Here is a 13,499-nt window from a genome sequence, read left to right as displayed (position 1 = left end):
GCATTAAAAGTAAAAGATCAATGATATTAAGTGAAATTTGTCTGTTGCTGTCACTGACTGGGAGTTGCTTCTCGTGGTTTGGATCTAGACCATTGGTCATCCTTCCTGGAACAATGAATGTCAAACAGTACATTGACATTCTGGATAATTTTGCTCTTCCAACGCTGTTGCAGCAGGGAGGACCCGTTTTCAGTTCCATTGCAATGCACCATGTCGTACTGCATAGCCTGTGGTGAGGTTGGAGAAATGGGCATGCAAGAGCCGAATCAATCGAAAATTGATTCGGAGTCTACTGATGAAGATACGGTGTATGACAAAGACAAAGGTGGTCGACAAGCGCCTCCGTAGCCAGGTGGGAAGGAGCAGCAGTGCACAGCACATGCTTCTTGATTAGACCGGGGTTCGAGCCCGTCACCACCAAATACGGAGAATGCGGAAAGGTCAGGGAATGACCACCGCATATCCCGGAGCAATATGGCCTTAGTTGCTAATGCTCCTAAAAACCAAATAACACAAGGTGGTCGACACATTATTAAATATTGTATCAATAAGAGGTTCTTTGAAACATGCAAATGTCCAGTTACTTTTGGCAATTTAATATATTTTCAAAATCATACTTGCATTAAAAAATAAAACAGCAATGAATTTCTATTTCTCACAAAAAGTTGCATTTTTTATTTCTGCATATCTCCAAAGTTTTTATTTATAAAAATTCCTTTAAATTCCTCTACTTTACATATATGTGATGCATATTAAGGGATAATGTCAAACTTTGAATATATACGCGGGACCGTCTTGAGATGTAGTTCATGGAACACAGATAAATCCTGAGAAAATACTAATCCCACGTGTCTTAAAAAGACCCGTTTTGTCCTCGCGAATTCACTCTTAAATTTCATATCACAGTTTTGTTGTCGGCTGACTGTCTTTTGAATTTCCACCAGCAGGGTTGTCCACGATAGCCCAAGGTTGGATTTCTGCAGAAGCCAACAGCCAGAACAGAAAGGCACCGCTGACATAGATACCGCTGCAGAGGTAAAATACCACATTCCAGTGGGCCATGCTGGTTTCCTAGAATAGAAGATTTTGTTACTAATACAGATATTAAAGACAGATATAAATTATTAAATAATTTATAGGCGAGAGATCAATACTCACTCCACCATCTAGTAAAATCCCTGCCGTAAGTGGAGCTAGAAACCCTGTGATTCCACCCAAGCCATTGGTAATGCCAAATATTGTTCCTGAAAGAGAGGCCACTAGATGTCGCTCAGTGACAACACTAAATAAATATTAACAATGATCACTTTACTAAAATTCGCGCTGAGACCAAACATTTAAATTTTTTAATCAGATGGTTTTAAGTATAATGAAATTAATTATATTAAAAATTCAAATCGAGAAAAATGTTTATAGCAAAGTTATTATAAGCAGAAATCATTTATTTAAATATACACTGAAAGGACAGAAGTCATGGGACACCTGGTTCCTGGGCAACGCGACGCCTTCACCCCTCTCGCTAGTGGACGAACCCATCGCTTGGCAGGTACATAGGTACGCTGCATCACTGCATTCACGTAGACGGTAATTCGATGTCAGTATGGATAAGCGTTGAGTTAACTGACTTTGAAAGAGGGATGATAGTGGGTGCCCGACGAATGGGTTACTCTATCGCGGAGGTGGTACAGAAATTACACTATCCCCATTCGACAGTATTAAGAGTGTATCGGGAATACACCATTTCCGGAACAACATCTCATCGTGGACAGCGCTGTCGGCGGGCGGAGAAAGGTGGTGAATGAACATGACCGTCGGTGTCTGTCTAGCATCGTTTCAGCCAACCAGAGACGAGAGTGGCACAAATCACCCTCGACTTCAACGAGGGAGATGCCAGAAACGTCTCCACCAAGATCATCAGGCGATCATTAGCTGCAATAGATTATGGGAGCAGCCGACCCACCAGAGTCTCATTGCTAACACTACAACACAGGACTCTACGCCTCAACTGGATGAAAGAACGTCGACACTGGACCTTGGATGATTGCAGACGGATCTCCTGGTCCAATGAGTCCCGTTTCCAGTTATTTCGAGCGGACGGTAGGGTGCGTATCTGTCGGAAACCGCACGAAGCTATGCACCCGTTTTGTCAACAAGGAACTGTTCAGGCAGGTGGACGGTCGGTAATGGTCTTGAGCGTGTTCAACTGGCACACGTTGGGACCTCTGGTACGTGTAGACGCATCTCTGAACGGTCCAGGTTACGTGTCCATCCTTGCAAACCATCTGCATCCCTTCGTGGTCATCGTGCACCCACAGGGCAATGGACTCTTCCAGCAGAACAACGTGCCACACAGAGCCGTAGTGACTAGAACATGGTTCGAAGAGCATGGAATAGCCTCCCCATTCACCGGACATGAACCCCTGTGGTGCATCTTTGGGATGTTGTGGAAAGGTCCGTTCGAGCTTTGGATCATCCACCCAAGAATACGACGGAATTATGGACAGCGGTGCAGCAAGCGTGGATGGAAATACCTCTGGAACGCTTCGTGAACTAATGGACTGAATGCCTCCCCGTGTGACTGCCCTTAACTGGGCGAAAGGTGGGCCTACCCCTTACTAGGTAGGTATCCCATGATTTCTGTGCACTCAGTGTACTTTTCTGATCATAATTATGTATAGTTTTTATTTTATTTTAATGCTCTATATCTCTGTCGTATTTTAATATACAGACACGAAATTTCGAACATTTCAAGAGAATTCATTCACCTGAAAACTCAGGAGCGATTTCCACCACAATGGGTATATCACCTCCTCCCACAAGAGCATAAAGACCCATGGACATGGTAGCCAATACTACAACTAAAGTACCATTGCAAGCGGCAAATGGAATAGCCAAAAAACAAACAGCAGGGCCCAGCAGACCTGTAAAGAGAAAATAACAGATTATAGTAATACACTGCTCGACAAAATTAAGAGAACAAAATATTTTATTATGAATAGTGTCGCGGAAGGCGAATATTTGATATAACAGGCGTCCAGGGCTTCCAATTTCCGAGTATCCAATAGAAATCGATCTACCATCTTACAGGATGGACATTTTATCCAGCTCTTGTCCCACAGCGATATGACAACAGAAACTCCCACAGCTCTGATTTCCAATACAAAAGAGCACTCCGTCTCTGGAAATCCAAAATTACATTAACAAGATCCAACCCTTAAAAACGAAACTCAATTCAGCCTCATTCAAGTGCCTTCCAATCTTCAAGATTAACTCCTTTTCTTTTCTTCGCAGCTAATTGTAGTTATCAAAATACGAAATGGTTAAAAATAGTACAAGCTAATCCACGCTTCTGTTTCATCTTGGTTGATCGTTACATTTGAACTGCTTATCCAATGTCAACTTCCTGATTTGAGTTTATAATAGTTGGTCTTCAGAACGTTCATAAAATCTTAGCAAGCAGTTTTGTGTGGAGTAGACGTAACTGTACATTGGTTGATTCAACCAGCTTTTCACAAAGGATGTTTTTCGATCACGCTGCATCCGGGTGACAATAGTTTGGTCATCCGGATGCATCAACAGACAAAGTAAAAACTAAAGTTAATAATGCATCTTTAAAAAAAAAAAACCTCACCTGCAGATTCAAAGAGCTTTCTGGTGACTGTTGGCGAGAAGTATTTCTTGTTTAATATGAAATCAGATAAGATGCCTGCAATAACCATGCAAACGCTGTTTACCACATACACCAGAGAATTCACCAATCCATTCTGTAAACAGAAAACACAAATTCGTAATGATACCATACTTTCACTTCTAATAAACCTCTGTACTTTACTGACATATAAAATCAACCGGAAGAATTTTCTTTTAATTGCTAAATCAGAGATCAATATTGGAAAGTCCAGCGGCTGTTTCCAATTGCTGGAGTACCTTACCTTGGCTATCGGGAAATGCAGCATCACTTCCAAATACGTTGGCAGTTCAGTAAGAAGAGTGACAGTCCCCCAGGACCAAGAAAACTTCGCTATAATGGCTGCCCACACAGGACCGGACGTCATTATTTTGCAGTATGGAATAGGGACCTCCTGCATAAAAATACTTTCTAATTAAATATGCTTTAACCAATACTAATAGAACAATTTTAAAGCTCATTATTATAAACTGATTAGATATTATTCTATATTTTTAAAGAGTCCTTTTAAGATGCTTATGGTGAATCCACGCTTCCATATAGCACAGCCTCAATCACAAAAATCCATGGTTCTGGAGCTCCAACTGCTGTTACCACCACAGAAACCATAAACACTTTATAATCGTGAGAGAAGGTCATCGTATAACAGTAAGGCAACTGGCAGAGTTGTTAAGAATATCAGTAAGAAGCACAAATGCATTCCCCATGGCCATTTGCATATGATACGTGTTCCAGGACTACTTTCACGTGAGCAACAGCAAGTTCGCATGGAGGTTTTTCAGGAGTGCAATGGATGATTGCTGAAGATGGTGGGGTTCTGCACAAGGTGATAGCGGGTTAGACATGGCTTCATCATTTCGACCCAGAGAATAAACAACAAAGCTCTGTTGTTTTATCGTTCTTATATGGATACGATGGAACACAATGGTGCCAAAATTCTCTTGTACTTTGACTCCCGTTTGTTGAGCAATTAGATCAAAGTAAAAGACAGTTTCACCTACTTTTTCGGATAAACGTAAATAATAAGTGAATTGAAGCAAAAAGAAAACAAACGCCAATAATTTTTAAGTACTGTCATAAAAAGAGACCTCTTAGTAGAGTTCAAAAATGGGTCCCAAACTCAACCAGCGCATGAATACAACGCTTAGAACTCAATTTATTTGATCAAATAATTATCGCCGGGATTAGCATAATGATGCCAACCTCTACCAACTATCATTCTTTCAATAGACGTCACTACCCTCTAACGATCTTCCCACACTGTCCCTTTCCAACTCACTTGGATCAGCCAACTTGAAACACTGGCGTAATTGGAAAATAAGTAGTTCTATAGTCTACAATTACTGACTCACTATTTTAAAAGTGTTCCTAATGATTGCCGGAATACTTGGAAATCTGGTGACTGTTTCGAAAAATTCCAGCTAAAATATCTCCATCTTGTTGTACGTACGCGTGTGTGTGTGTGCGTTAAGCGCCAAAGAAGCTAAAGGCCACGAGGTATCATCAGTTGATTGTGACTTTGAACTTTGTGCAAAAAGTTCAAAGACCCATGAACTTTGTGCAGAAAGCCCATAAAATTTCCACGCGTTATTGACAGGATTCAAACTTGGCCCTTTTTTCCACCAAGTGTAGGAGGAAGTTGATTATATCCACTGTGTTACCCTTAAGGGCTCGTGTTATTTTTCATATTAAATGGCTACAGCTACATTAGAATATAATATAAATAATATTATAGTCCAATGTAAATTATTAATAGTTAACTTCATTTGATATGAATTATTTTGAAGTGGACAATTGAGTCTTTATACTTGCCTTTTTCGTCGATAGAAGAGGAAGATTCTGTTTGATGTAATGCAGTTCTCGCTTTGTGATTCGGGGATGTTCATCCGGGGTTCTGTACACCAACAATGTCCATAAAATAAACAGGATACATCCTTCGATACCTAGGAGAATGTCGATGGTTTTATTTTTGGGAACGATACCAACTTTACTTTTACCAACAAAATGGATTGATTTTTACAACCATTTCCCGGTGATTTTAAAGATTATTATTAAATATATCAAAATATTCTTTAATGACTTCAACCAATTAAGTAAAATAAAATATAATATAATAAATGTTGATATATGTCGATATTCCAGGATGTCTTTGTCACTTATAAAGTTGCTTAGAATAAAATTATAATAAATAGACCGATGGATCGTTACCAAAGAAGGATGGAAGGATCATGTGGCTCAATGTCCTATGACGCCATTCGCTCTCACTTTTGCTTATTACCTGATCGAAAATTCCTACATATCCCGACTCTTGGTTTTATATAGTTGTAGAGTTTTAGGAGCATCAGCGACTAAGGCCATATTGCTCCCTGTACATATTGTCTGTAAATTGCGTATGTCCTGTGGTTATTTTCTGTTTGCTGGATGGATAAAAAACCCGAGTTTCCGGGATGAAAAACCTTGATATCCTCGCCTGAGACCGACTAACTCGGCCACATTGTGAAAAAAGACCCATAAAAACTCCTCAAGCCATCGACGGAATTCGAACTCAAGTCTTTTCCACCCGGTGTTGGGAGGACAGCGATTCTACCAACTGTCCTGCCCACAAGGGCTCTGACTCCTGGTCTGACCCATGTAGCATTCATTGCTAAATAACAACTTCACGCTTTTGCAGTGGTTTTACCTGCAAGATCACTAAAAAGATATTGGGGTTTGAAGTTGGATTGACACCTTCCACTCTTAGGATCTGTGCAATAATACAGAAAAAGTCTGAATAGAAGGGGCAAATCCTGTAGCACCCTTTCTATTCAGGGAACGCGAGTCAAGAGAGAGAGAGAGTAACTTTATCTAGCCGATAACGCTGAGTATTCGTGGGTCGTATGTTCCATCAAATTAAGGGCCCTGCCACGGGGTCACCCATCAATTTGATATTGGCAGATTTAGCAATGCAAGATTTATCAATTTGTAAAATTATTTCATCTATACTTTTTATTTCAATATCATACTTACCAAAGACATAAAAGGAAGAAGGCCAACCACCAGCAAATCCGTATTCACACAGAAACCCTGTGAGAGGCATCGCAATGAACGTTCCACAATGTGTACCAATGGTACAGAAAGACAAAATGCTTCCTCTTTCTTGGACTGGAACCCAGTGCACAAATAGAGTGTAGATGCAAGGATAAAAGAGACCCTGTTGGTGGTAAGACGAGCGTCAATCAACAGAGAAATAATTACATTTGTCTACTGGTAAAGTTTTAATTCTAATGGCTAGAAAGAGTTCTTCGTAAAATCATTGAAGATAATTTAATGAATGCTAACCAGAGTACGCTACGTGAATATTAAAAGAAAACAGGAAATCTAAAATGCGACATTCACAGTCCAGTAGAGCATGCCTAGGATGCTCTAGGCAGGTAAAATGCTAGCCAGCCACAGAACGCTTTCCAAATCTCGTTGCTTCAGCTCCTAAAGTTTCCTTCTCAGCAAGAAGAGTTGATTTTACGTCCAGTAACGTAGTAGAAGATCCTGCAAACCCTGATTTTCGTCCGGGGGGGTGGAAATAGTAGCCATATTTGAAGAGTAGTTACATAAACATTCCAGCTGATAAAAAACCTTTAAAAAGTCATAAATTGAAATAGAAGACACAATAAGTTACATTTAAAGCAAAGAATAAGCTTATTGTTTATATGGGTTGTCACGACATATTTTGTGGAGAGATCCCCTCATACTGATTAGTTTTTTCGGGGGCACTTCGATTTTCAGTTTATAATTGTAAAAAAATAATAATTTTTTCCTAAATAAAATGGTCTTATTATAAAAATCTCGAATTGTTTTACAAATTATGTAAAAATAACAGTACAGTACAGTACAGTTTAGTATCCCTTTTGGGGGCTTACCTGCATTGTACCCAGGGCCACTCTCACAAGAATGGTCGCAGCAACTCCTATCTGTGTAGCCAAAGGTGTCACTATTGTCAGAGCAGACGATACCAAAATGCACGTTGCACATAACTTCTTAGGTCCGACTCTCATGGCTAACCATCCTCCTAGCAACTGAGTACAAATGTAACCATAAAACAGTGCTCCCAAAATCCACCCCTGGGTTGAGGCACTCCATTGGTACTTTCCCTATTGAAAAAAGGACTATTAACTTCATTTTATCATAATTACTATCATTTCAATTTTAAAAAATTTTCTACTTATTAGGGGAAAAAATACACTGACTGGAAACTTCATTAGGATCAGGAGGTAATAGGGCGTTGGATTGCTGTTGGCTCGAGTCCCTGCTCCGAAAAGATTGCATGGAATTAACACTAGGGATAGACCATTCATATAACAAAACTTTCCTCAATTGCTGGAGTGATGTGGACAGAGGATTGTGCCAACGGACACGTCTTTCCAGTTCATTCCATAGATTATGATTTTTTTTTAACATCAATAATTAATGGGACTGAGATCCGTTTCTGGATTTCAGTCTCATTTTATTGGATCACTTTCCGGTACACATCACACATCAAGTATCTTCTTCGATTTACATATTATTGTACATCGCATTATTGCATATAGTTCAAACCTCCATAGTCCTATTAAAGTGTCCAGACAGTTATTATTAATTATACTTTGCAAAGTGCCTCCCACGCTCCCACCACTAGTCTCTGCCGAGAACTCACTAGTAGTGTGATTTTAATGAACATAGTCATACATTAACCAATTCTTTGGTAGTAGGAACTGTATTTGTCACTCCTTGCCAGAGAAATAATATGGGCTAAAAGCCAGGATGTAATGAGGCTTTTATAAGTGGACTAATTAGTTGGTCTCTCGCATTTGATTTCCTCTGATTTTTCATCCCATAGACGGATAAACTTGCTAAGAATATAAAGGATATGTCAAGACTTTTGAGCGCCTCGATGTAAAACAGAAAATGTAGTCCCCTTCTTATTATGTGAGAAGGTCCCAGTATGCTGTATACATTTTGTTGTCACCCAACTGTTCAGGGGGGGATTGTGTCAAATAAAAGGTACCGGGGTCATCTCGCGGTTATTTTTAGGTTTTCTCTATTTGTAGTTTGGACCACTTTTGCCATATTTAGGCTGAAGTTTTTTAATGTGATGTTAAAATTGTACTAATAGTTAATTTAATTTTAACATCACTTTGGTTAATAACTATCCCATTAAGGGGGGGGGGAGTGAAAGCAGCTGATTGGGCAAATTTTAAATTTAGAAATCCTGAAATCTAAACTGTAATATTCAGTTCAATTTTAACATGAATTTTCACTGAGAATAAAGCAGTTGTCTAATCACTGCTTTCTTCTTCAGTGGAAAAGTTGTTCCCCGTCCTCGGTTTAATCGAAAAACGTATTTGTGTAATTCTGAAATCAACATAAACTGATTTTATTTAAAGATAATCTACCGCACGTGCTCGGCACACGCGTAATTTTTATTTTATTTTATTTATTTATTTTTATTTATTTTTTTTTTTTTGAGAAGTACATACATCGAAAACATTTTTCGATTAAACCGAGGACGGGCAACAACTTTTCCATCGAGTCAAAAAGTTGATTAAGCAAATTTAAATTTAGAAATCTAAAATGTAAACGGTAATAATTAGTTCAAATTTAACATGAAATTCAAAAATATTTCAGTTTAAATAAAACTTCCAACATAATGGCCTGAATCTAAAAACACGCAAGATAGAATCCATCCGCTACCTTTTAAATGAAACACACTCTGTCCAAAAGTCATTTACACTAAATTCCATCACTAATTAACTCTATTTGTTACAGAACGTCCTTTGAACAATTCTGGAAGATGTAGAGGTTTAATAAAATTGCTGTAATAAATTTTGGTTGAGTGATTTCGCGTCGAAGGTCAACATCTCCCTGAGTTTATTTTGTACTCGGCTCCTCTCTCAACAGACACAACAGCTGCTTGAAGGGGATTAAACAAGATTTATACCCACTCGTGCGTGATACAGCAATTATCTAATAAGCGCTTCATGTTTTAACGTCCATGTAACTGAAAGAGGGATCAGTGAAGAATATACTAATCTTGTCTCATACATTATGAATACCATTCTGTAGTTCTCGACATTGTCCTTGAGTTTTGCATCTACAAACAGTTAGAATATCTTGACGAGGAATGAAGTTTATGACACGAGGAGTGGTCAAAAAGTTCTCAGAATCGAGTATAAACGATATTGGTACAAAACGATATGTTGATTTTATTTTTCAATCAATGAATTCACTCTGAAGTTCAATACCCTTTATTGTACTTAATCTTCAAAGAATTTAATCGTTCAAAAAATTCTTCGCGTTGGACATCAAAACAGACTCTTACAGCTGCTTTTGGCTCTTCAGCATCTTTAAAATGAGTTCTATGAAGATGGAACTCGACGTTTCTGAACAAATAACAGTTTGGGATATATCTGGGCTATAAGGGGGATGATTTAATTGTTCAAATCCACATTCATGAATTTTAGTCTGGTGCAACCATGGATTTGTATCCGGGTGCATTGTCATGGAAAAGTAAAAACCGATAAACCTAAATTTCCTCTTTTTTTCTCTCTCTCTTTTCTAATTTATACTTTTAACTCTGGCTTAACATTCCCCTGGTTTTTGATGCAACGTAATCAATTAACAACAATCCTTTTCAGTCCTCGAAAACAGGCCAACACTTTTCCAGCTAATCGCTGGGTTCAAAACGTTTTCGGGGGACGTTGAAGATCCCTTGTACTTCCACTGTATGCTTTCTAATTTGGATTTAGGATTATAAAAATGTAACCAAGCTTAATCACCAGTCACCAAACGGGATAAAAATCTAAATGGGTTAGCGAGAATTCATTATAAATTCTTTTTTGATGACTCCAAGCTCTGACGTTTGTCATAATGGAAAGGTTTCTGGGAACTCGTCTTTCACAAACCCCGTCCTCCCTTTAATTCTGCTGACCACCTTGCAACAGTAGCATATCTTGATGATTCTTCCCCAACACTCTAATCATTTCATGGATTACTTTAGCATTTCTGCCCTCTTTGTTCAAAAATTTGATTACTGAGCAATGCTCAACTCGCTGGAAATTCATTCTTCTTCCAATCTACCAACATAAAAAGATGTAATTTTAGAAACTGAAAAGGACATTGACATACATTGAGCTATCAAAATAACCTACTCTGTAATCTATTAATACATTTTCTATACCCTTTCTCAGAACCTTTTGGGATGATCCCTACAATCATCCCAAAGAATTATTCGAGCAAAGACTAGAAGTAAAACTCACTTCTCTGTACCTGTAGGAGATGTTCTGCTTCGTTGTATAGTCTGGACATTCTGGCTCAAAGGTAGAGTTGTCTCTGACCTCCTGTGTTAGGGCCGTGTGGTTTACCATGGCAACAATTGCAACGCTTAGAACCACCCGGTGGGTGTACACCATGCACATGGCACAAAAACTGAGAAAGGCAAGCACATATCGAGCAGGAAGCCATTCTGAAATTAAAAAAAAAAAAAAAAACGAAATAAAACTTAAAAATATCACCATTATAATGAACCTTATACCTTATAACTCATTTATTATAAACTTTCATTTCATTAAATCCATAATGGGCGTGAAATTCATAACAAAGAAGTACAATCCTCATTTCAGTATTTATGGTGAAGGCAGGCTCGAATCTGCGATATATTCTGTACTGTTAAACTCGTCTGCTATTAAGATTTCAATATATTTGATGAAAATGACATGCGCTAAGAGATTCAAATTGGTACTCACTTTGCGCATTTAACATTGAATCAATCTAGTTAGAGGTTGAATATCTGTTAAGACTAAGAACTACTAACCGGAAGACTGCAAAGGAAGCAATATTTAACATTTGGCTACAATCTAATAAAAGGAAAGTATTATGCAATGAAAGAGGAAGGTCATGTAACACAGTCCATAATGAAGGTCGACTCCACGGTAACGCCACAACAAAAGCAATCTGTATATAGTAACAATTCTGCTAATCGATTTTGTTTCTTCTTCTAGATGTATATGAAGCAAAAGCTGATTTCGAAATTAGAAAATTATTCCTGTAGGTATTTTAAGTCAAAAATATCATTGGGAGGAGTAAAGAAACTTACCTAAATAAACTTTATTGCTAGTTCCAAATTTTGCTACAGGTGGGTCTGCACTCGTGTCATTCATTTCAGCAAATGATACAGTCCTCCCGATAGTGACACAGATGAGTAGAGAGTGACGTCATTCACACGTGATTATAGAAAGGCATAACAGTCCTGTGTAGTTCTAATAGAAAAGAAAATTAAGTGCATATGGTTGTTTTGTCTATGACTTAGTGAAAGCGAGCTCAGTAATTGAAAAATTAAAAAAAAAAAAAAAACAAAGCCATTTTAAAGCCTCAGTCCCATTAAGTCCTGACAGGCCCATTAAGACATCCAACACAATGATTACTCTTTGTGACTACGATTATTAATTAAATATAAAAGTGTAGAAGTTAATCATTTAATCTTACAAAGAAAGAGTTCTCTTTTAGTTTACTAATTTAGTATACGAGGTGTGGAAATAAAGTTCCCGGATTAGTGCTATAAAAAGTACACAAAGTGAAGGTGCTCAAAAATGGTTTTATTTTTATTCAAAGTAATTATCACCTAAATGAATGCACTTATTACACCATTCTGAAAGTTTCTGAAAAGAGTTAGCGAATGCGAACAAAGAGATAATGTTCAATTCCGCGGTTACGTTTTTCTATATGTCCTCAACATCCTGAAATGTCTTTCCTTTGATGATAGTTTTCACTTTGGGAAGGAGGAAGAAGTCCGCTGGTGCTAGACTGGGAGAGTAGGTTGGTTGATGAATCTGTACCGTGTCATGTTATATATCTTCACAAGTGCGGGATGGGTGTGGGGCATTGTCGCGCAACAAGAACCAGCAGTCTTTTTCTCAAAATTGCGGACTTGCTTGGACTCGCCACTTCAGTAGTCATTGAAGTACCTGTAAGTAGCGACTGCCTCCTCTTCAGGTATAAATTCCTTGTGAATCACACCCTGTTTGTCGAAAACCATGATCAGCATCGCCTTGAGCCTGGACATCTGTAAACGAAATGTTTTGAGCCTGGTGGCGATTTTGAAGTCCACTGCATGTTCTGACTTTTCATCTCTGGTCGTACTGAAAAACTGAACACTCATCTCAAGTGACAATACAGTCGAGGAAATTAGGATCGTCTTGACAAGTCTAGATGAAGTCTTCACACCACGATAATCTTCGTTGTTCCTGCTCAGCCATGAGGCTGCGCAGAGAAATTTTTACACAGACTTTCCTTTTCCCTAAATCTTCAAGTAGAATTTGACGAATCTCTCCTTATCCATTTTCGACACATCAGACATCATACTAAGGATCAAACGACGATCTCTTGGTAAAATTTCCGAACATTTGCAACTCTGTTCTCATTTCGAGAGGTTGACGGATGCTCACTTCTTACAAAAACGTTAACGCTAAAAATGAAACTGGCTCTTACTTGCAACCTATCAACCTACTGAACAATCGCTGTACCATGGAGAAAGTTCAAACTACAACATACCACTTCCGTTTATTTTCAAACTCATCAAACATGACCGCAACAGCAGCAGTCCGAGAACTTTATTGTCAAACCTCGTATATGCACATTTTTATGACGTTACACTCAGTGGCTGATGAATTCCGGTTTCTGCTGTTTCACGCTGATGAGAGGACCAGAATAATGAAATTAGAATGAACTTAGGAATAGAAAGTTTGAGGGAGAAGATGACTGTGTCAAGTTTGCGATGATTTGGATACATGAAGAGAATGAACTC

At 38.4% G+C, this 13,499-nt stretch overlaps 1 protein-coding gene across 1 annotated transcript; it reads right to left on the bottom strand.

The window, feature by feature from the left end:
* Nucleotides 1–2,757: 2,757 nt before the first annotated feature.
* LOC150077862 (sialin-like) lies at nucleotides 2,758–11,856 on the bottom strand. The gene is made up of 9 exons (XM_090384384.1): nucleotides 11,793–11,856; nucleotides 10,967–11,162; nucleotides 10,020–10,080; nucleotides 7,582–7,812; nucleotides 6,695–6,878; nucleotides 5,501–5,631; nucleotides 3,933–4,082; nucleotides 3,632–3,764; nucleotides 2,758–2,921 (listed from the first exon to the last, which is right to left on the bottom strand). Exons 1-9 carry the CDS (start codon nucleotides 11,854–11,856, stop codon nucleotides 2,758–2,760), a joined length of 1,314 nt encoding a protein of 437 aa, XP_090240510.1.
* Nucleotides 11,857–13,499: the final 1,643 nt, after the last annotated feature.

This window comes from Mastigoproctus giganteus, chromosome 11 (assembly GCF_048544385.1).
Source record: "Mastigoproctus giganteus isolate SK-2022 chromosome 11, ASM4854438v1, whole genome shotgun sequence".
NCBI classification, from domain to species: domain Eukaryota; kingdom Metazoa; phylum Arthropoda; class Arachnida; order Uropygi; family Thelyphonidae; genus Mastigoproctus; species Mastigoproctus giganteus.
This window is presented reverse-complemented; position numbering and strand designations above follow the sequence as displayed.

What these genes read in the sequence shown, in the direction of transcription:
- LOC150077862 (XM_090384384.1), bottom strand. Translation starts at nt 11,856, where the DNA reads ATGAATGACACGAGTGCAGACCCACCTGTAGCAAAATTTGGAACTAGC. An exon ending in AAGCAGAACATCTCCTACAG is followed by an intron (nt 10,081 to 10,966) that starts GTACAGAGAAGT and finishes TTATTTGTTCAG; the next exon opens with AAACGTCGAGTTCCATCTTC. An exon ending in TGCATTTCCCGATAGCCAAG is followed by an intron (nt 3,765 to 3,932) that starts GTAAGGTACTCC and finishes TTCTGTTTACAG; the next exon opens with AATGGATTGGTGAATTCTCT.